We start from the raw sequence: 24,452 nt of genomic DNA, 5'->3' as shown, positions 1-24,452 counted from the left end.
CTCCTAGTGTTTATTCAGAAGACTGCGAATGCTCTGTCTCAGTACTTCTTCATGACAGACGGGGAGGGGGAAGCAGAGAACTGTAAGCTCAGTATCCATCTTAAAGAGAAAATAGGAAAGAGAAATCGCGTCCCAGGGTTATCCCTCAAAAACGGTATCTTTTCCTCGTGATCCGTGCTTGGGAGCCCCAGGAGGGGGCTGTGTCATCGTCTGTAGGATGTCCCGACATGAGGGTAAGTGGAAAAATAGACGTCCTTAGCGTCGCAGACTGAGCACTGAAGCTTGCTAGCTAACATGCCATGTTTTGTATTGCAATGCATTGGACAGGGCTCATGATGGCGGCCACCATGAATTTTCAACCTTTTCTCAACCTCCTGATAACTGGGTGGAACCAGGCAGTTTTTCTTTAACGACAGTCTTCGAATTCATTAACAGTCATGTTTCAAAGAAGTCATACTTCTAGTGAGGGGCATTTTCTTATAGCGAGTTAGCTAATGCTAATTAGCGTGCTAACGCTAGCTAGCTAAACTGATGATGGTCCGACGGTTGCTAACTAGTTAGCTGGGACGTTAACTAGCAAGCTAACTAGCGTTCTTCAACGCTGTACACAGTAGTAGTAGCTAGTTTAAAGTGTCCAGACTTTGGTGAATGGAAGGGTGAATGCGTGGTATATTTTGGTATGGCCACAGATTGTTTTCATAGCTAGTTAGTTAACGACTTCGTGCTGAAATACTCAGTCACCAAGGTTTGGTCATTGAATGCACTGTCATCAAGGTATCGTTAGTTTGAGGCCCTCCGTCACAGTGGGCCAAACCTAGGCATGTATCTAACTAGTTTGCTAAACTAGCTAGCTAGTTAGCTAAACTAGCTAGCTAGTTAGCTAGCTCGTCTATGGTCACTCAATTATCTAACGTTAGCTACCTATTCTAATTAAACTCATTAACGTTAGCTAGCTAGTTAGGGTTATCGGAGCAGAAGAGTACCGTATAACAGCAAACTAGGTAACTGTAAGCAGAGTGAAGTTAGCTAACACAAGTTAGCTAAGGTTAGCCAGCTAGTTAGCCAAGTTAACTCTGTTAGAGCACGGATTTGGAGAACAACCAGTTTGATAGCTAGCCTTCTCTATCTGGCTTGCTAGACAGATTTGTTCACTTGTGCCATATTAGGTCTGGATGACTAGCCAGGTCAGGCTTTTTTCAAATGAGGGTAACGTTGTAGCTAACTAAGGATCATCATTTTTCACTTTAGACACGTTTCTGGTGAGGTTTGGAGAATAATTCATTTTAGTTGGGCTGCTGCAGAGGATCTGTGCAAATATTATGAAGGCCTGTTATGAAGTCAGTGAATTGGTGCATTGGCTAGCTATGTCAAAATGACATAGAGGTTCCAAATAGGATGTTTTTCTAGGCAGCACACCTTTATCCCTAGCCTGGTTGGGCTCTGTTCAGCTATTACATTCCACTCGTGTCCACTCTTGTCATTAGCAAAAGAGACTGGCCTTTCGGGAAATCTTCAAATATGAACATTCTATCATTAATGAGCTCTAGGAGATCAGAGGATTTAATACAAATTTGATAACCCTCACAGCTATCATCCAATCACAATGTTTATGCAAATTAGATTGATGGGAAAACGTTCTAACTTCATTCATATATTTGATTGGAAACATTCAAACATTGGACATTCTGTTGCTGGGAGAACAGCATTCCTGTTTATTACATTTTTACAAATGTGATCACCACAGAAGCTCTCGCCATTCAAACTTCTCTCCCAGTTCACTGTGAATAGCCTATTTTATATCCTGCAAGGTGCTTTTTTCCCCCCCCTCAAATAGATATATTTTTTTAGTTGCTCAAAATAAGTGAATTGCCTGGGAACTCACAATACGATATTATCACAATACTTAGGTGCCAATATGATATGTATTTAAATTATATATGTATTGCGATTTCATTGTCCAAACATATTTCTCACCATATGTCTGCTGCGGAGGGACAAGAGAGCTATGAGAGAACGAGTTTTGAGCAGTCATGGAAATAAGTGAGGAAAACAAATTGGCTCCCTATTTTAAAAAGATGGAGAACAAGCTATGAGGGAAAAATACTGGAGTTTTGGTGCAGGTACAGCCAACTAGCAGAAAAATAATATTGCGATATTGTCAAAACAATAAAATAAATAGTAAAATAATATCCCTATATGTCACTATTGATTTCCTCAGTGTTTTAACTACTTTGTCTGTTTGTTTCATATCTGCAATCATATCAGTCACAAATATAAATGACCAGTTTATGCTTCAAAACCAACTTTATAAGAGGTTTTAAAAATAGGTTCTATTTGACTCAAAATTCCATGACATACAGTAAGGCATTGTTGGCAGAATAGATGGATGCAGTTAAACATAAATATTTAAGTGATGATGCCAGTAAAGCCGGTGTTTGAATGATATGTTGGCACGGGTGTTCTTAGGCCGAAGACGAAGTCGAAAACACAGACTTCGAGGGCATTATCACATTATACAATGGGTTACCAAAATGTTCAAATAATGATTGACATATTTTCATTCAAAACTTTCTTCATACTATTTCATCCATCCACAAGATATATATCGGTTTGGTTGCCAGAGACACGACCCAGTCATTAAGTCTATTTGTTCTGTGTCTATGAACGCAACCCAGTCGTTCGTTCTAGATGTTCTATTGCCATACCGGCTGGCAACGTTCTTTTCCCTTGCTTGCTTGCTTGCTTGCTAGCTAGTCAACTACGGCCAACGTACAGTCATGTCAAACAGTGCAGCCAGAATAACAGCTAAGTAGCTGCATTTGTTTAAATGTCACTAGAAAACAGCTTATTTCGATACATCCATAACTAGGATTGCACATTTTGGGGAATATACAGAGGTGGAAACTTTCCATGGGAATTAACAGGAATATATGGGAATTAACAGAAATATATGCAAATGAATACCATTTAAATGTAGATGTTTTTTGTATTGGATAAATGTAACGTATCATATGGAGACAGAAACATAAACATTTTACCTTATAAGTAGACATAATTGCAAATTATTACATCCTTCCAATAAAACAAAAACAATGTAGTTAGAAATTGAACTTCAATTAAATGAGTTGACTCTTCACATGGGATTATTTCACTGAACAAAAGAGAATATTGAATGATTCATCACATCTCCCAAAAATCTTTCAACATACATCTGTAAAATTATGGCACGACTGCCATATTGCATCTCCATCCCAAAGCCCTTGCTTGGAAGTGTACTTCACCAGACTGCCAAGAACCTTGCCCTCATCCAGGCCAAGGTGGTGAGACACGGTAGTGATGACACCATAGGCCTTGTTGATCTCTACACCAGACAGGATGCTCTTGCCAGCATACTTGGGGTCCAACATGTACGCTGCGGCGTGTGTGGGCTTCAGGCAGAAGTCTTCACGCTTTCTGATGTTTTTCAGAACTGCAGTTTCCTCTGCTTGGAGCAACAGTGCAGGGCAGTATGGATTTCTTCTCTTACATCTGCAAGCAGAGTCTGAAAATCGGACAGGTTGGCATTGTCTCCCTCAAACCGTGCAATGGCTACTGCTATAGGTTTCAGGAATTTCAGGCTGCTTACCACTCTCTCCAAAAATACATCATCCAGGAGGATCCTCTTGATGGGGCTGTCCATATCGGCAGACTGTGATATGGCCATTTCTTGGAGAGACTCCTTCCCCTCCCCAACGGGTCTTGCTGGGCAGCTACAATGTGTTCTTATTCTTCTCACTTTGCTTGGTGAGGTAGAGTGCTGCTATAACTTGATGACCTTTCACATACCTAACCATTTCCTTGGCTCTCTTGTAGAGTGTATCCATTGTTTTCAGTGCCATGATATCCTTGAGAAGCAGATTCAATGCATGAGCAGCACGGCCAATGGGTGTGATGTGAGGGTAGGACTCCTCCACTTTAGACCAAGCAGCCTTCATGTTCAGAGCATTGAATGTCACCAGTGCAAAAACCTTCTGTGGTCCAAGGTCATTGATGACTGCCATCAGCTCATTTGCAATGTAGAGACCGGTGTGTCTGTTGTCCCTTGTGTCTGTGCTCTTGTAGAATACTGGTTGAGGGGTGGAGATGATGTAGTTAATTATTCCTTGCCCACGAACATTTGACCACCCACCAGAGATGATTGCAATACAGTCTGCTTTCTCTATGATTTGCTTGACCTTCACTTGAACTCTGTTGAACTCTGCATCCAGGAAATTAGTAGATAAAGGATGTCTGGTTGGAGGGGTGTATGCTGGGTGAAGACCATTCAGAAATCTCTTCCAATACACATTGCCTGTGAGCATCAGAGGTGAACCAGTTGCATACACAGCTCGAGCAAGACATTCATCAGCATTTCTCTGACTACGTTCCTCCAGTGAGTCAAAAAAAACTTCTCATTCCAGGAGGACCATGAGCTGTTGCTATCGATAAGGTGTCTTATTCATCATTTTCACCTCAAATAGAAGTAAAGGGACTTTTGTCAGAGGTTGCTTGTTGTGAGCGCTGAGGGAACTTTATGCACTTTGCCAGATGATTCTGCATCTTTGTTGCATTCTTCACATATGATTTGGCACAGTATTTGCAAATGTACACAGCTTTTCCTTCTACATTAGCTGCAATGAAATGTTTCCACACATCAGATAGTGCCCGTGGCATTTTCTTGTAAAGATTAGAATAAAAAATCCAAATACAATTCCATGAACAGATAAATAGTTAAGCAGTTAGATTAACTTCTTACGGATAAAGCATCCCACCTCGACAACATCCGGTGAAATTGCAGAGCGCGAAATTACAGAAGTCGTAATATTAAACATTCATGAAAATACAAGTGTCATACATCATTTAAAAGCGTAACTTGTTAATCCAGCCGCTTTGTCAGATTTCAAAAAGGCTTTACGGTGAAAGCACACCATGCAATTATCTGAGGACAGCACCCCGCACACAAAAGCATTACATACATTTCCAACAAAGCCGAGGCGTCAAGAAAGTCAGAAATAGCGATAAAATAAATAATTTACCTTTGAAGATCTTCATCTGGTTGCAATCACAAGGGTCCCAGCTACATAACAAATGGTCCTTTTGTTCGATAAAGTCCTTCTTTGTATCCCAAAAAAGTATTTTCATTGGCGCACTTGACTCAGTAATCCACCGGTTTCCCTCGTTCAAAATGCATACAAATGAATCCCATAAGTTACCAATAAACTTCTTCCAAACATATCAAACAACATTCCTAATCAATCCTCAGGTACCCTAATATGTAAATAAACGATCAAATTTAAGACAGAGAATACCGGAGATAAATTATGAAATGCGCGCCCTCACCAGAACGCGCAACAAACGTTACAGCCAAAATGGGAGTCACTTACAAAAACTACAAATTCTAGCTCATTTTTCAAAAAACAAGCCTGAAACTCTTTCTAAAGACTTGACATCTAGTGGAAGCCCTAGGAACTGCAATCTGGGAGGACTTCCTTTTACATTCCCATTCCCAGCCATTGTAATCAGTGGTGAGCTGGGGAAAAAAAGAAATTCTGGATGGATTGTCCTCGGGTTTTCACCTGCCATATCAATTCTCTTATACTCAGACATTATTTTAACAGTTTTGGAAACTTTAGAGTGTTTTCAATCCAATACTATATGCATATCCTAGCTTCTGGGCCTGAGTAACAGGCAGTTTACTTTGGGCACCTCATTCATGCAAACTTCCGAATACTGCCACCTAGACCGAAGAAGTTAAACAACTACTTTGTAAAATATACACTGCTCAAAAAAATAAAGGGAACACTTAAACAACACATCCTAGATCTGAATGAAAGAAAAAATCTTGTTAAATACTTTTTTCTTTACATAGTTGAATGTGCTGACAACAAAATCACACAAAAATAATCAATGGAAATCCAATTTATCAACCCATGGAGGTCTGGTTTTGGAGTCACACAAAATTAAAGTGGAAAATCACACTACAGGCTGATCCAACTTTGATGTAATGTCCTTAAAACAAGTCAAAATGAGGCTCAGTAGTGTGTGTGGCCTCCACGTGCCTGTATGACCTCCCTACAACGCCTGGGCATGCTCCTGATGAGGTGGCGGATGGTCTCCTGAGGGATCTCCTCCCAGACCTGGACTAAAGCATCCGCCAACTCCTGGACAGTCTGTGGTGCAACGTGGCGTTGGTGGATGGAGCGAGACATGATGTCCCAGATGTGCTCAATTGGATTCAGGTCTGGGGAACGGGCGGGCCAGTCCATAGCATCAATGCCTTCCTCTTGCAGGAACTGCTGACACACTTCAGCCACATGAGGTCTAGCATTGTCTTGCATTAGGAGGAACCCAGGGCCAACCGCACCAGCATATGGTCTCACAAGGGGTCTGAGGATCTCATCTCGGTACCTAATGGCAGTCAGGCTACCTCTGGCGAGCACATGGAGGGCTGTGCGGCCCCCCAAAGAAATGCCACCCCACACCATGACTGACCCACCGCCAAACCGGTCATGCTGGAGGATGTTGCAGGCAGCAGAACGTTCTCCACGGCGTCTCCAGACTCTGTCACGTGCTCAGTGTGAACCTGCTTTCATCTGTGAAGAGCACAGGGCGCCAGTGGCGAATTTGCCAATCTTGGTGTTCTCTGGCAAATGCCAAACGTCCTGCACGGTGTTGGGCTGTAAGCACAACCCCCACCTGTGGACGTCGGGCCCTCATACCACCCTCATGGAGTCTGTTTCTGACCGTTTGAGCAGACACATGCACATTTGTGGCCTGCTGGAGGTCATTTTGCAGGGCTCTGGCAGAATTGCAACCCTCTGCATGCACAGTGCATTCTTCCATCACATGTGCCGTGCACTCAGTGCTTCTCCTGCTCCTCCTTGCACAAAGGCGGAGGTAGCGGTCCTGCTGCTGGGTTGTTGCCCTCCTACGGCCTCCTCCACGTCTCCTGATGTACTGGCCTGTCTCCTGGTAGCGCCTCCATGCTCTGGACACTACGCTGACAGACACAGCAAACCTTCTTGCCACAGCTCGCATTGATGTGCCATCCTGGATGAGCTGCACTACCTGAGCCACTTGTGTGTGTTGTAGACTCCGTCTCATGCTACCACTAGAGTGAAAGCACCGCCAGCATTCAAAAGTGACCAAAACATCAGCCAGGAAGCATAGGAACTGAGAAGTGGTCTGTGGTCCCCACCTGCAGAACCACTCCTTTATTGGGGGTGTCTTGCTAATTGCCTATAATTTCCACCTGTTGTCTATTCCATTTGCACAACAGCATGTGAAATTTATTGTCAATCAGTGTTGCTTCCTAAGTGGACAGTTTGATTTCACAGAAGTGTGATTGACTTGGAGTTACATTGTGTTGTTTAAGTGTTCCCTTTATTTTTTTGAGCAGTGTATATTTTAAAATGAAACATGTATGGAAACAGGTGAATTAACACTCCTCAGTTAGCAGGCTCAAGTAAGCTAAAACCCACATGGTAGCAAAAACTAGCTAGCAGAAATTGTTAGAAATGATTTAAAAACACTTTACTGTAGGCTACTAGTTAACAAGAAATCATGTATGTTATAAAAAAGATATTAATTCCACCCAGTATTGTAATCAAAACAGAAAGCATGTAGTCCTTGGCTCAGACAGTGTGCTAGTGTGGGCTCATTAGTGTGCAAGATCTTGAGAATCAGCTGTACATGTGATGGAAGAGTGCATGGCACATGTGATGGAAGAATGCACTGTGCATGCAGAGGGTTGCAATTCTGTTGAATTGGGGATAGTTTAACCTCTATGGGCTTGCGTCTCACCTACTCAACAGCCAGTGTAATCCCGTGGCGCGTTATTCAAATTCCTCAAAAATGCAAAAACTTCAATTTTTCAAACATATGACTATTTTACACCATTTTAAAGATAAGACTCTCGTTAATCTAACCACACTGTCCGATTTCAAAAAGGCTTTACAACGAAAGCAAAACATTAGATTATGTCAGCAGAGTACCCAGCCAGAAATGATGATCTTCATCAGATGACAACCCTAGGACATTATGTTATACAATACATGCATGTTTTGTTCAATGAAGTTCATAAAAATGTTATTACCTTTGCTGTCTTCGTCAGAATGCACTCCCAGGACTTCTACTTCAATAACAAATGTTGGTTTGGTTCAAAATAATCCATAGTTATATCCAAACAGCGGCATTTGTTTGTGCGTTCAAGACACTATCCGAAAGGGTAAATAAGGGTGACGAGCATGGCGCAATTCGTGACAAAAAAATTCTAAATATTCCATTACCGTACTTCGAAGCATGTCAACCGCTGTTTAAAATAAATTTTTATGCCATTTTTCTCATAAAAAAGCAATAATATTCCGACCGGGAATCTGCGTTTAGGTAAACAGACGAAAGAAAATAAAGCATTCGGTCGACTCGGGCACGCGCCTAAGCCCATAGTACTCTGATCGGCCACTTGCCAAAAGCGATAAAGTGTTTCAGCCAGAGCCTGCCTCGATATCGTTCAGCTTTTTCCCGGGCTCTGAGAGCCTATGGGAGCCGTAGGAAGTGTCACGTTATTGCAAAGATCCTCAGTCTTCAATAAAAAGAGCCAAGATGAAACACAACTTGTCAGACAGGCCACTTCCTGCATGGAATCTTCTCAGGTTTTGGCCTGCCATATGAGTTCTGTTATACTCACAGACACCATTCAAACAGTTTTAGAAACTTTAGGGTGTTTTCTATCCAAAGCCAATAATTATATGCATATTCTAGTTACTGGGCAGGAGTAGTAACCAGATTAAATCGGGTATGTTTTTTATCCGGCCGTGTCAATACTGCCCCCTAGCCCTAACAGGTTAACCAAAATATGCCGTAAGACCTACAATTGCCTTATGTGTATCCCACAAAAAAGGTTCACTGTTATAAGCTAACCCTTTTGATGAATTTAAGCAAAATTCCCCAAATTCCCAGGCTTAACCTCTATGGGCAAGGCGGGACGAATTCGTCCCACCTACGTAACAGCCACCTGAATTCAGTGGCGCGATTTTTGAATCGTTTGAAATACTATTACTTCAATTTCTCAAACATATGACTATTTTACAGCTATTTAAAGACAAGACTCTCCTTAATCTAACCACACTGTCCGATTTCAAAAAGGCTTTACAACGAAAGCAAAACATTAGATTATGTCAGGAGAGTGCCCAGCCAGAAATAATCAGACACCCATTTTTCAAGCTAGCGTATAATGTCACAAAAACCCAAACCACAGCTAAATGCAGCACTAACCTTTTATGATCTTCATCAGATGACACACCTAGGACATTATGTTATACAATACATGCATGTCTGTTCAATCAAGTTCATATTTATATCAAAAAACAGCTTTTTACATTAGCATGTGACGTTCAGAAAAAGCATACTCCCCGCAAACTTCCGGGGAATTTACTAACAGTTTGCTAAATTACTCACGATAAACGTTCACAAAAAGCATAACAATTATTTTAAGAATTATAGATACAGTACTCCTCTATGCACTCGATATGTCCGATTTTAAAATAGCTTTTCGGATGAAGCACATTTTGCAATATTCTAAGTACATAGCCCAGCCATCACGGCTAGCTATTTAGACACCCGGCAAGATTAGCCTTCACCAAAATCCTATTTCCTATAAGGAAAATGTTCTTACCTTTCCTGTTCTTCGTCAGAATGCACTCCCAGGACTTCTACTTCAATAACAAATGTAGGTTTGGTCCCAAATAATCCATCGTTATATCCAAATATCCTCTGTTTTGTTCGTGCGTTCTAGACACTATACGAATGGTAAATAACGGTCGCGCGCATGGCGTGACAAAAAATGTCTAAATATTCCATTACCGTACTTCGAAGCATGTCAACCGCTGTTTAAAACCAATTTTTATGCCATTTATCTCGTAGAAAAGCGATAATATTCCGACCGGGAATCTGCAATAAGCTAAACAGCCGAATGAAATTTCTCCACGGGGGCGAATCGTGCACGCGCCTCATTCAATGGTCCTCTGATCGGCCACTTGGATAAGGCGATAATCTGTTTCAGCCAGAGGCTGCCTCGTCATCGTTCAGGTTTTTCCCGGGTTCTGAGAGCCTATTGGAGCCCTGGGAATTGTCACGTTACAGCTAAGATCCTTACTCTTCAATAAACAGATGCAAGACGCACGACTCCTTGTCAGACAGGCCACTTCCTGCATGAAACCTTGTCAGGTTTTTGCCTGCCATAGGAGTTCTGTTATACTCACAGACACCATTCAAACAGTTTTAGAAACTTTAGGGTGTTTTCTATCCAAACCTGAACAATAATATGCATATTCTAGCTTCTGAGTTGGTGTAGGAGGCAGTTAAAAATGGGCACATATTTTTTCCAAAATTCTCAATACTGCCCCCTAGCCCAAACAGGTTAACTTCCCATGGAAAAATTCCGGAAAGTTTCCGACCCTTTGCAACCTTATCTATAACAATGAGCTAATGATGAGCGATTTCACCTGGCATCGAAAATGTGGTCTCTCGTCAAGACACTTGTTCAGAGGAGCTAGGCAAAAATATAGCTAACACAATCACTTCAAACTGAAGATGGAAAGACTGCAAACTAGCTGCATTTCTTTTCATTTTAACTGTTTTCTATTGATATGTCTTTGTATATACCCATAAAGGTTATGCTGATTAATGATTTCGATTGGCTGAGAAAAGCTGCCTGTCTGTTTTTCTTGTCCCGACCCCTGCACATTCATTGCTATGGTATTGAAACAGTGTTGCAAATGTCAGAGACTAACAACAAGGTTTATACACATCTACGCTATTGAAAACCAATTGCTAGTCTAAAAGAATTGGGGAATAATGTCTAGATACTTTTTACAGTGGAGATCAAGTTTATAAATTGTCTGGCTGGGCTGAGGAGACCGTGGATTCCGCAGTGAGATGGAACAGAGTAAATTGGCATTTCAACGTCATAGCTTTAGCCGGTGGTAACTTGTGGAATAGACCTCCGGCTACGCAATCAGCGTCCAGGATTAGACCCACCCATTGTGTAAAATTCACCAATACATGTCTTGGTAGTCCCAAAACTATTGAGATCAGCTGACCTGGTACATTGTTTGCTGCTGCCACCCATTTGGGATGCACCGTCAAACATCAGGCCCGCGGGCTGAATAGGACACAGAAGCAAGTATAAATGAGTCAACAGTCATCTACTTTATGAAATTAGACTGATGCACTCGCATCGGTTAATTCCACTTCAGTTGCAGTTTTATTTACTGCAGTGTCTATTAATTGTTCAAACACACGGCCGCTTTCCCATTTTATATTGCTATAGAATTTTCAGAAATGCCTTACTATATGACATAACCAAACTTTCTATGAATTTATGAAAATGACCATATGTAAGTGCTTGCTTGTCAGAAGAAGGAAAGTGTCATTCTTCCTGGGGGGGTGACTGAACGGATTTTAATAAGATTTCAAGTTGCTAAAATGCTGTCAGTTCCACTTTTTAATAAGAGAGGAGTCATGATAATCAGCATATGTGCGAGGAATGACAACAGGTGCCAGTTTTACATTACTTTCCCCATTAATGGACTGCCGAGTGGCACAGCGGTCTAAGGCGTTTCATCTCTGTGAAAGAGGCGTCACTACAGTCCCTGGTTTGAGTCCAGGCTGAATCACATCCGGCTGTAATTGGGAGTCCCATAGGGCGGCGCACAATTGGCCCAGCGTCGTCCGGGGTAGGCCGTCATTGTAAATAAGAATTTGTTCTTAACCGACTTGTCTAGTTAAATAAATTAAATAAATAAAAATATGGGATGCAAACGTAGCTCGATTTTAATCTTGTAGGCTAATATTTTCTGTATCATTGTTTCTCTCTCATTACGGAGGCCTCTCAAGCCACTTTGAACAACGTGATCTTGCATTGACACTACCTTCTCACAAGGGAATGACTGCAGCAGGTTGTAACGGTATTCACACAGTCGGTATTAGATAGAATGTTGCGACCCTACCTACCTGTGGGGAAATCAACCTGTTGTTGCTTAGATTACCCCATTGGCTCACAGCCAAAACTTTTCTTTTTAAAATGACATTTTTCTTGTAATCTATTTATTTGTTTTAGTCAATTACAAAACTACATTAAGAAAAGTACAACATGTCTAAAGATTACTTTAAAAAATGTCCTGCTCCCTAGCGTTCTTACTACTTAGAAAAACGTAATATTGTAGGGCTACTGACTGGAACGTTAAGTTAGCCTAGACCAACAACACAAATGGACTATACAGCTACAAGTAGTGAGTGGCGTTAAATGTCTGACCTGTAATATGTTTTCTACACACATAGCTACGTGTAGCCTACTTGAACACGGCGTCCCACACCGAATAGTCTGAAGCCACAGGGCTCTTCTCGCAGGCTCTATTTCCCTACGTGGGAGTATTGCGAACCTTAGGTTGGGATTTTTTTTACTTGGCTACATGTACATTGAACAACACAGCAGCTTTTCCGTCTACCAATCAGCAACTGTGCCGTAAATCCCGGCTGCATATTGAGATTGCGGAAAGGCCAGCAGCCTCTTTGGCAAATGACAGGAGTGGAATGTTAGCTAAAAAGACTGGTACCCAGGCTACTTTTATCCGGAGTCCAGACAAGCATTGCATAGGGACAATTCCACAGTAGGAGTGACACTGAAACCAATGATTGCAAAGTTTGAAAAAAATGTCAATTACTTTAACATTTTACTTGAACAGTGCAGGTACAAAGTTTGGTAACAGAATGATGGCACAAACCGTCGTTCTGTGGTGTGAAAGACACCGTTTTGCAAGTGTAACGAGATTTTCTATTGGGTAAATTGCTTGAGAAAAGCAACGTTTTGCAACAGGCCTCATTTATAAACGATTGCGTACGTACAAAATATGCCCCAAAACATGCGTGCACCAGTTTTCACGCAAAAGTTGGCATTTATAAAAACTGAACTTGACCTGAGAATGTGGTTATCCTCCCACAAACTTTAGATCATGCATACGTACAGTTTCTAGTGGTTGAAGTATTGCTTTGCAAGAAGGCAAATGAGAGTGCAAATGGGGAATAAATGATGACTTATACATAACAAAAAAACAACATGTAGCTAAATATAATAAGATGCAATAATTTGCTGTTCGTGAGAAACTATTTATTTTATCTTTTGTATTCATCTATTTCCAATTAAAATTCCTCACCTTTTCTGACTGTGATGGTTTCATACTCGTGAAATAGCCTATAGGCCTTCAACAAGGGACGAATGGTAGCCTATCCTAACATCTCTGGTTTAATTGGACCCACTTCACAGCAGTAAATAGATAAGCTACCGGTATTTAAAGTATTTTGCTCTATGTGATGCTAAACACAGTTTAACGGTAGAACAGACGGTTCTCCTTTCCCATTGACATTTTGTAGGCTACGTCTGAATACTGTAATGTCAAATTTCTCGAGTAGCCAAGACACTATTTCATTTAAACCTAAATATATCATAACCGTTGCACCTTTTCTAGCCACGATGAGTTCATATTCGGAGTAGCCATACAACAAATTAGCATGCTCGTCTCATTTAATTGGGCCTATTAGATAGGCTATTATCATTGAATGTTTTCTCTATTCATCTGAAAGGGATTTATAACATATAGTATAGTTTAACAGGTGAACAGACAGTTGATATTTTTAGCGTTAAATTGTAGGCTACAACTGTAAGTAGACCTATTACAGTAAAAAATAAAAATCCAGAGTAGACAATATTTAAGAATTCGCGGGCAGTGCAGCATATTTAGGTTCAGGAGAAAGTAAATGCAAAAACATTATTGAATTAAATTATATGTTTAGAGGTTCACAGCAATGTGCAATTGTTTTCGTATTTCAGAAACAGCGAATGTCACTGCAAAAAAATAAAAAATAAATCTGCCAACACATTTGATCATGTTCGCTATTGGTATTTCCTTTAGATATTCTGTTTTGGCCTAATTCCAATACTTCCAAAGTATTCAGCAAAAAGGGGGATTATTGTAACCATGAAAGGTGAATGATGGACGTTATTCAGGCGGCGTTATAATGCTCGTTCACGCGCGCACAGTTTTACGACAGGTCTGATTTATAACAGGAAACATGCATATGTAGTCATTTCAGGAATAGCGCCCGCAGATATTTAGTATAAAATGTGTGCAACGGTTATAAATGAGGCCCCTGGCCTCGGAGTAGTGTAGCAAGGGGTGTAATTCATTTGGTACCATTTTCCATCAGCGCTTGATTGTCATCAAAGGATGGGGAAGTCAGCTGCTGTTGTCGTCATCACAGAGCAAGGGCATATTCTCAAATTGAAAATGTTGAGAATCCAGACAATTGAATGACCAATCTGTATAGAAGTTCTCATACATGTCTGACTGTATGTGAGCAAGGAACAGCGGCATAGCCTAACCTTTTCCTTTTTCACTTCCTACACTTTTGTATCAGTTTTGTCAGTTGCCTAAGGAGTGATAGGCCTATGTGGTAAATGCCTTGGCTTTATAACAGTGGTGAAATTGTATGATAAAAGCAGTAGTAACAAAGTGAAGGTGGTGGTTATAGCAGTTTAGATCATTTCCTCCTTCAGACAGGCGTTATGAGATGATGACAAAGGGCACAAAGGGACAGGAAGCGGACAATGGTGTGTCTTTTTTAAAATTGTTCTTTTATTTTCACTTCGTCTACGTGCTCTGTTTATGTTCTCCAGATCATCTCTTTTGTCTGTCTTTTTGCTCTTTAGGCCTGCTTAGTTTATTACATTGTAATATAAAGCCCGGGCAACAAATGGGGGGGAAAAAATGACATACAAATGCCTAAGAGCAGATAAGATGGGGCACTATTATTCAGTGCCAGCCAGGTACACACACACTGGCATACCTTAATGACTTGCTGCTGACTTTTAGGTGGATTGTCTTCTCGGTTGGCATTTGTGGATTAGTGTCAGTGCCAAAGACGTGCTGTTGAGTATCAGCCAGCCTAGGAGCAGATTGTACTATCTTTTTCTCTCCCTCTCTCCTCCTCTCTCACTCTGGTCGTAGGCCTACTCCACTAGACCACGCTATCAGGTATGCAATTAGCCTGTATGTTGACATTCAGTCCTCCCCCCTTGTTTTGCAGGTGTGAGCTGTGACGCGTGTTTAAAAGGGAACTTCAGAGGGCGCCGGTACAAGTGTTTAATTTGCTACGACTACGACCTGTGCGCGTCGTGCTACGAGAGCGGCGCCACCACAACGAGACACACGACAGAACACGCCATGCAGTGTATATTAACCAGGGTAGACTTTGGTAAGGACATTTGCTGCGTAGATGAAACATTTGACATTTATAACAGGAGTTTTTTCCTGAACCACGTGGCCCAAGCAGGGCTTGGAGTTCTTGGTCAGGAAAAACACCTTGCCCTAATTGTATTTTATGTAAACCGTTTGTGTTATGATGATAACAGTGACTCTAAAGATGGATTGTTTTCTTTGCAGACCTGTATTACGGCGGTGAGGCCTTCTCAGTAGAGCAGCCCCAGAGCTTTTCTTGTCCTTACTGTGGTAAAATGGGATACACAGAGACATCCCTACAGGAGCATGTCGCCTCAGAGCATACAGAGACCTCCACAGAGGTGGTGAGTGGACACATCATCCTAGTGTTTCATCTAGCTTTACTAAGATGGGAAGGACCGTTCCCCCAGTCTAGCTCTGTTGCCCTTTTGTTTAAAAAAAAAAAGTGTCCTCCATTGGTTTCAATAGAATGTTTTGGCGTTTACGTCCTCCTCTAAAAATCTATGGGAAAGATTGTAGCCAATGACCTCATACATCCAGCTTAGATTCCAGGGCTCATGGACGCATTAACACAATTCACAAATGATTATTTTACAACTGATGCTTGTCAATAACTTGAGTGGTCAGTTGAATATATCCAGAGGGTGTTTACCGCTTGCTTTATTTCAGATCTGTCCAATATGTGCTGCGTTGCCGGGCGGGGACCCCAATCATGTGACCGACGACTTTGCTGCTCATCTCACACTAGAACACAGAGCACCTAGAGATTTAATATCTTTTTAATGCAGCTGTTCTCTGTCTGCGTGTGTCTGCTTCTGCGCGTGTGTACACCATTGTGGGCGGGGTGTGTATTATTTATGATTATTCCAAGTACTTGCGAACCCTTTCAACTCTGCTCCTTAACCTGCCTGGTTTACGATGAGTCCAGCGGCGTCCGGCACGTGCGTCGGATGTTCCACCCCGGTCGCGGGCTGGGCGGTCCCAGGGCACGCAGGACCAACATGCACTTTACTAGCAGCTCCACCGGGGGGCTCTCCTCCTCACAGAGCTCCTCGTACTCACCCAGTAACAGGGAAGCCATGGACCCCATAGCAGGTGAGCAGTGCACCTGGTCTGACCAGTCTCTGTCTGTATAGTTAACGACAAGGAGGGTCTTTCCCATTTGAGATTGATAGAGAATCTGGTTGTCTGCTCTTTACTCCCTGATCTGTGTTCACTTCTGGTGTACTGGAGTCACTTGAATGTTGACTTCAGTGGTTATCTTCATACGAGATCAGGGCCATAGCCATTACGTCTCATGAGACGTAATGGCTATGGCCATGATCTCGTATGAAGTATAACCCACAGTCATAGCGCCGTGCCTCTTTTCTGTGACAATCTTACTGTATCACATTCACCTGTCTCTACTGGAGCCTAGTTGTAAACTATTAATCTCACTAGAAGAAACTCAGAACACACTTCTTCATCTCTCCTCCCACAGAGCTGTTGTCTCAGCTGTCGGGCGTGCGGCGCTCGGCGGGCGGCCAGCTCAACTCGTCGGGCCCGTCCGCATCTCAGCTGCAGCAGTTACAGATGCAGTTGCAGCTGGAGCGCCAGCAGGCCCAGGCGGCCCGGCAACAGCTGGAGACGGCCAGGAACACCACGCGACGCTCCAATCCCGGCGGCAACATCAGCGCCACCATCCCCCCGCCCAGCGCCGTCGCCAACTCGGCTGGCGTGGCTGAGAGCAACCCCATGGCCTCCCACAGCTCTCAGTTCCTGCTCACACGGTGAGTTGGTCCCTCTGAGGTGTACATGTGAACAGAGGCTTTTAAAAATAATTTTTTACTTGACTATTCTAAATGGAAGGCTCTGTACACACACACTGTTCGCTGTTACTGCTATCAGGCCCCAGGCGTTGAATGCCCCGAGTGGCAGGATCTGCTCTGTCCCCTCCGCCCTTGCATGGTATCTCCCACCGAGTCTCCCTCCTCTTGTTCTCTCCACACCCATAGACTCACAGGTCTCCTCCCCTACTACCCTTTTTCGATACTACAACATGAAAAACAGTTTGGTACTAGAATTCTGTTCGTTTTGGTTCTTCTATCGAATGTCTCACGTTTGGAAATCAACCAATTGTTTATCAAATGAAAGAGTTTATCATAAGGCATAAACAGAATGCATCAGTGATTCGTATTCCCTGCAACTTTCTGAAGAGGCGACGGCATGGGAATGCCCGTTTTTTGTGTGTGGTGCGCGTGTTCACCACTTTGTGTATCCGTTAGCGTTGCCGAATAAATCAGACTGTGATACCAGTTCTTGGTATAAAGCCTGCAGCAACTTGGAAAGTGTCCTTACAAGCCAGAATGTTGAATAAAATTAAATTTGAACTTACTCTACAGATTCTGTTGGTCCTTCAGTGGGTCGAAATTTGAGACCTTATATCCACTGGAAAGTATTATTCGCCTGACTTTTTAGAGCGCCGGTACTGCCGTTGTAATTTGTATACCTGGCACATGTGCAAAACCATGTAAACACTAGTGATCGGAGAAAAAATTGATAGTAGTTTTGGGACAGAATTATATCGATATTTGACTTCCGAGTATTGATTTGACTTACCAAAACGCCAGTACATTTCATCCTATAGCTTGTTCTACATCTTTTTAAATAGCTAGTCATGTTTCCAGCTCTTATTTCCCTGACTGATCAAACTCGTTTTTTCATGCTCTTTGTCTCGCTGCAGCAAACCTAAAATGTGCGATATGTTTGGAACGTCAATCGCAATAAATTTGCAGTATGGAATTCCAATACATATAGAATCGTGAAAATCGCATTACATACCTAAGTATCATGATAATATCGTATTGTGAGGTCCCTGCCAATTCCCAGCCATAGTAAACACCTGCAGGACTTCGGTTTGTGTGCATGCGGAAAATATTCACATTTTGTTACTTTAGACTTATTATAAAATGGATTACATTTTTTTTTATGCTCAATCTACACACAACACCCCATAATGCCAAAGCGAACACAGGTTTAGACATTTTTGATAATGTATTAAATATTTAAAAAATGGAATTACCTTACTTACATAAGTATTCAGACCCTTTGCTATGAGACTTGAAATTGAGCTCAGGTGCATCCTGTTTCCATTGATCATCCTTGAAATGTTTCTACAACTTGATTGGAGTTCACCTGTGGTAAATTAAATTGATTGGACATGATTTGGAAAGGCACACACCTGTCTAGATAAGGTCCCACAGTTGACAGTGCATGTCAGAGCAAAAACCAAGCTATGAGGTCGAAGGAATTGTCTGTAGAGCTCCGAGACAGAATTGTGTCGACACAGATCAGGGGAAGTGTACCAAAAAATGCCAGCATTGAGGTCCCCAAGAACACAGTGGCCTCAATGATTCTTAAATGGAAGAAGTTTGTAACCACCAAGACTCTTCCTAGAGCTGGCGCCCAGCCAAACTGACCAATTGGGGGAGAAGGGCCTTGGTCAGGGTGGTGACCCAAGAACCTCACTTAGAGCGCTCCAGAGTTCCTCTGTGGAGATGGTAGAACCTTCCAGAAGGACAACCATCTTTGCAGCACTCCACCAATCAGGCCTTTATGGTAGTGGCCAGACGGAAGCCACTCCTCAGTAAAAGGCACATAACAGCCTGCTTGGAGTTTGCCAAAAGGCAAACTCAGATCATGAGAAAAAATATTATTTGTTCTGATGAAACCAAGATTGAACTGTTTGGCCTGAATGGCAAGCGTCACTTCTGGAGGAAACCTGGCACCATCCTTATGGTGAAGCATGTTGTTGGCAGCATCATGCTGTGGGGATGTTTTTCAGCAGCAGGGACTGGGAGACTAGTCAGGGTCGAGGGAAATATGAACGGAACAAAGTACAGAGAGATCCTTGATGAAAATCTGCTCCAGAGCTCTCAGGACCTCAGACTGGGGTGAAGGTTCACCTTCCATTAGGACAACAATCCTAAGCACACAGCCAAGACAATACAAGAGTGGCTTTGAGACAAATCTCTGAATGTCCTTGAGTTGCCCAGCCAGTGCCTGGACTTGAACCCGACCGAACATCTCTGAAGAGACCTGAAAATAGCTGTGCAGCGATGCTCCCCTCCAACCTGACAGAGCTTGAGAGGATCTGCAGAGAAAAATGGGAGAAACTCCCCAAATACAGGTGTGCTAAGCTTGTAGCGTCATACCCAAGAGGACTCAAGGCTGTAATTGCTGCCAAAGGTGCTTCAACAAAGTACTGAGTAAAAGGTCTGAATACTTATGAAAATGTCTTTTTTTTTTATATAAAAATATTTTTAATACATTTGCCGAAACATCTAAACCTGTTTTTGCTTGGTCATTATGGGGTATTGTGTGTGTGTGTGGATTTATGAGGGGGAAAAAAACTATTTAATCAATTTTAGAATAAGGCTGGAACTTTTACGACGTGGAAAAAGTCAAGGGTTCTGAATACACTATACTTTGTCTTGTCCACACGTTTTAGGTCACGAGCAAACTAATCTGGAGACCCGCGTTTTGAAGTCGGTTTAATAATACATTTTTGTGGAAATTTTGTCTCAAATGTTTAACCCACTGATGGCCCAACCCCACAGACAATCGTCAGAGTAAGTTCCAATATAATTTTATTCAATATTTGTGACAGGTGAGACTTTAGTTTTTTTTCTATGTAAATGACTGTACACAATTGGGACTACCATTAGCGATGCTAATGATAACTGTCTTCGGGTAGATGTGAAGGCTTTCCCAAAAACATTCTCAATTAAAAGTTAACTACAAAGTAGGCTGTGTCTACCTGGCAGAATCCTGATTATTTGCATCAATCCAGTGGCCATTTGTTCTGCAAACTCCATCACAGGATCAAATGCAAATATTATTTTTTTCTCACTGGCCAAAACTCTAATGGCAAAAACAGAATTTCTAATGGCCCGGACATGGTGTGATTTTATTCGTATTTTTTCATGCAGGGCATATAGCACGTGACAAACTCCTTCCGCTGAGGGCCGAGTGTCTGCCTGTTTTCACTCCACCCTTGTGCTTGATTGATGAATTCAGGTCACTAATTAGTAAGGAACTTCACTCACCTGGTTGTCTAGGTCTTAATTGAAAGGAAAAAACTAAAACCTGCAGACACTCGACCCTCCGTGGAATGAGTTTGACACCCCTGGCATGCTTCTCGCTATATTCAGCTACTAATAGGCTATATTTGGCTATTATATGTATTTTAAAATGCTGTGTAATATAATTTAGAAATGCAAGTCATTGCTTTATCCTTCAGCATTGCCTATTAATTATTCATTTTTTCTGAAGTATGTCATTTGAGAGAGAGAATTCGACATCTCAAGTAGGACGATGCCTCTTTAAAGGGTTAGAGACACTCCAAGAAGTCTTAATATCTATAGGTACTTAACTGCCGACACTGGGTAGGGGTGCTAACTTTTTGTTGTTCACACAGCCGTTTAACCACAGATGAAATAAATACTCCAGACCACAAGGTGGCAGTAGCTTGTTTTGTATTTTGCCAGCGTTAGAAAACTGATAGCTAAATAGCAAGCTGTGCAAATGTTGTTGCTAGTTAGCTAGAATTGTTAGTAAGCCCTTGTGGCCATCTGGCTAGTATCAACAACTATACTGAACAAAAATATAAACACAACATAAAGTGTTGGTCCCATTTTAATTTCTCTACCATAAGCCGCCTCCCAACTGCAGACAACTTGTAACCCCGCCAGCCCAGGACCTCCACATCCGGCTTCTTCCCCTGAGGAGGGGGAGGGGGGTACTCAGGACTATTTCTGTCTGTAATAATGCCCTTTTGTGGGGGAAAACTCATTCTGATTGGCTGGGCCTGACTCCCCAGTTCGGTGGACCAGGCTCATGGCTGCCCCCTTGCCCAGTCATGTGAAATCCATAGATTAGGGCCTAATGAGTTTATTTCAATTGACTGATTTCCTTCTATGAACTGTAAAGCATCTTTGAAATTGTAGCATGTTGCATTTATTTTTGTTCAGTGTCGGTAACTAGCACCATTATAATTAAATCAAAATGGATTAAAAAAATTATAAAGCAGCCAAGAGTCAGTGTAGATGCGAGCTAGCACGTGCTACTGCATATGGTGACGCTAACGTTAGCTAGTAAGCGAACTGGCACTGACAGTATGAGAGAATGGAGAATGATTATTTCTTCATCATGCTAGATAGCTAGCTTAGTAAAAATAAAGACTTGCGCTAGAAAAAAGGTGCATTATGCAGCTTTGTTTTGATTAAAACAATTCTGATGAACTGGGGGTGGATTACACCGGGAAAAGTGCCCTCTTTTTCCATTTTTATTTTTGTCACTCCCGTCTGCTCCCCCACGTGGAGGTTCATGCTCTTTGATTGGCTCAAAGTCAAGTTGTCGACCACTACCGAGCATTGCGATTCTACAAGTAATGCTGGGCATACACTACACGGCTTTTAAAATGCTAACAACTTGGAAGTGCTCACATTTCCTCATTTCCTTGTCCTAAATGTTTCATTCCATCCATCCTCAACCCCAGGACGTGGGTGCTCGCATTACACGATGATTCCTTATTTAATCCTGCCTTGCGTTTCTCGATTGTTGTAGGAAAAAAATGCTGACACGCAAACATTGAGCTGCTTTATTAGTGTGCAAATTATTATTTGCAGAAACGTCAACAAATTTACGGAGGACAGATTATGGACTTAATTTCATATTATCTTTTTGGTTTCTGTCATAGTAGTTCGCAGATGTAATATTGGTGGAGTATGTTTTGCATGGAGATTTAACCTAAGGACCAATGGAAAGGTCTAAAATGAGCAAACTGGGCCATGTAAAACTAACTCGCCCATTGAAAAGGCAGCCACGTTCTCTCCACAGCTCCATCAATCAGTCTTCCATCACCTCGGTCCACATGGTACGTGTTGTTGCTCGATTTTTCCTATACCTAAAAAGCAATGTGGACTTAGAACATTCAATTTTGTTTTTCTATTAAAAAAAGTGTGGGAAAATCATTTCTCCCCGCTTTTTTTGTCGTGGGGTCGAGTATCGTGATGCTAACCTTGGTATCAAAGTCTCTAAATTCTATTATGACAACACTACTGCAGTAATCCCTGCCTCTGCTTGGTGCTAACCAGTTCCCCTCTTTGTCCTGCTACAGGTTAAACGAGCCCAAGATGTCGGAGGCGGAGCGGCAGGTGCTGGAGGGCGAGCGCGCCGACCGCAGCCTGTTTGTTCAGGAGCTGCTGCTGAGCACGCTGATGCGCGAGGAGAGCTCTTCCTCGGACGAGGACGAGCGGCGAGATTTCGCCAGCTTTGGGGCAATGGGCTGCGTGGATATCATGCCTTTAGACGTGGCCCTGGAGAATCTCAACCTCAAGGAGAGCGGTACAGGCGGTTACGGCAGCAGCTCGAGGAGCTCTAAGGAGCCTCCACCGCCTCCTCTTTGATGATATCCCAGCACCACGCAGACTTTGTCCTCTGTGCTGCCACTGCCAGTGATGGGTGGGTGGGGCAGCAGGCTGTATTTTGGTTTGTTTTTTGGTGATTGTACTTTCAGGTCTGTCACCTTTGTTACATTGTGTACAACCATAAAAAAGGAGAGTGGGAGCGATTGGGGAAAGTGCAAGTGGATGAGTGCGCAGCGCTGAGCGAGCGATGGAGAGAAAATAAATATATAAATATATATAAAAAGTTGATAATCACATAATTTTTCTTTAGCAGGTCAGCATTAGGTAGCCGTGGCAGACCTCTGCTTCCTGTTCTCATGCAAAAGGGTCCTTATAAATACTCCACATTCAAAAACTGAAGAGGGATCAGACACCCTCTGATGAAGCTGCTGTGTGTATTTATGACTTAACTAATAAAGTGCTTGAATGGTTTACCATAACTACTGCATGAGGTTCTTTGCAGCGTGCATGACTTTTAATGACCTTATCGTCATTAAAAAGCTAAAAAAAAATAAAAAATATCCCAAAGCTTTTTATCTTCAACCGTTTTAAAAGGGTTACATGATTTGAGTTTTTCCGAAAAATTTAATATCACCAAAAAACTGACATGCTGAAAAGTTTAGGAACTTTTACAACTTTTTTATTTTTAATAGAAAAAAAGCAACATATTGGAATCTGTTGTAGCTTTTAAAAAGAAAACAATGCAATGTGTTTGTCTCTCAGCTCCGGTTTGTCCTTCCCTCTCTGTGACACCATCGTCTGAATATAACAACTTGCTGCACTAAAGTCAACTCAAGACGTCTGCATTTACTTAGCAGATGATAAAATAATACAGTACTAGGAGCAGAAAAACAAGATCTTGCCTCTGACATTTTTCCTAGATGTTTTAGTGATAAGCGGTGTGTAACCACCAGATGTAGTTTCTACTTTATGCACCTGTACAGAAGAACTAGTCTCTCCCATTCTCATCGATCGCACTCAACTCTGCTCCTCTGCCATCTCTCTGCTTCTGTAGGCCCAGACTCCCTCCCTACATTAATTTGTATTTCTTCTCCTTGTTGAGGAAGGGGAGCTCGGGACTCCACATTGCAGGCATTGTTTTTTGTTCCACTTATAAAAAAGAAAAGATACGTTCAGATTTTGTTTTTCAGCTGAAGATAGCACCTTCTATTTATTCTTTTTTTTTTTCTCTCTCTCTCTGATTCTAATAAGCCTTGTAATGAATCATGCCGCCTCCATGCCTATACTCTTATACTCTATGTAAAATACAATGAGATGTATATTGAATTTGTGCGTTAACTTTCATAATGGTTCTAGGACATGGGCAGACTTTGTTTTTTTTTAATGTAAATTTAGAATACTACAATAAACTGCGCACAGCTTTTGATGAAACGAAGCACCTCCCTCTTGATCTGTATGATGACGTGTTATTCGGCTACGGTATAGGGTTTTTCACACTGCTGAGCTGTACCAAGCTGTACTGGTTGCGCAGCCACCATAGTTCCCGGAACCGTGCTGGAAAGGACAATGTGAAAAGAAATGTAACAAACCCTTACCCAGTACAGTTTGGTTATGGTCTGCACATAATTGTGAAAAGTGTATTCCGGGGTGTAGAAGGGGTTTACATACACCTTAGCCAAATACATTTAAACTCAGTTTTTCACAATTCCTGACTTTTAATCCTAGTAAAAAT

At 42.0% G+C, this 24,452-nt stretch overlaps 1 protein-coding gene across 1 annotated transcript; it reads left to right on the top strand.

Moving 5' to 3' along the window:
- The first annotated feature begins 68 nt into the window (after positions 1–68).
- yoy6 (ZK652.6) lies at positions 69–24,155 on the top strand. Its single transcript, NM_001165309.1, is given in 7 exon segments — positions 69–233; positions 15,160–15,327; positions 15,516–15,655; positions 15,981–16,082; positions 16,229–16,406; positions 16,792–17,080; positions 22,471–24,155. Coding segments are annotated over 7 exon segments (1,182 nt in total). The 5' UTR covers positions 69–217; the 3' UTR covers positions 22,760–24,155.
- Positions 24,156–24,452: the final 297 nt, after the last annotated feature.

The sequence above is a fragment of the Salmo salar genome, chromosome 01 (genome assembly GCF_965601325.2).
Source record: "Salmo salar chromosome 01, fSalSal1, whole genome shotgun sequence".
In the NCBI taxonomy this organism is placed as follows: domain Eukaryota; kingdom Metazoa; phylum Chordata; class Actinopteri; order Salmoniformes; family Salmonidae; genus Salmo; species Salmo salar.
The sequence above is the reverse complement of the archived record's forward strand: the minus strand, read 5'-3'. Positions and strand labels throughout refer to the sequence as shown.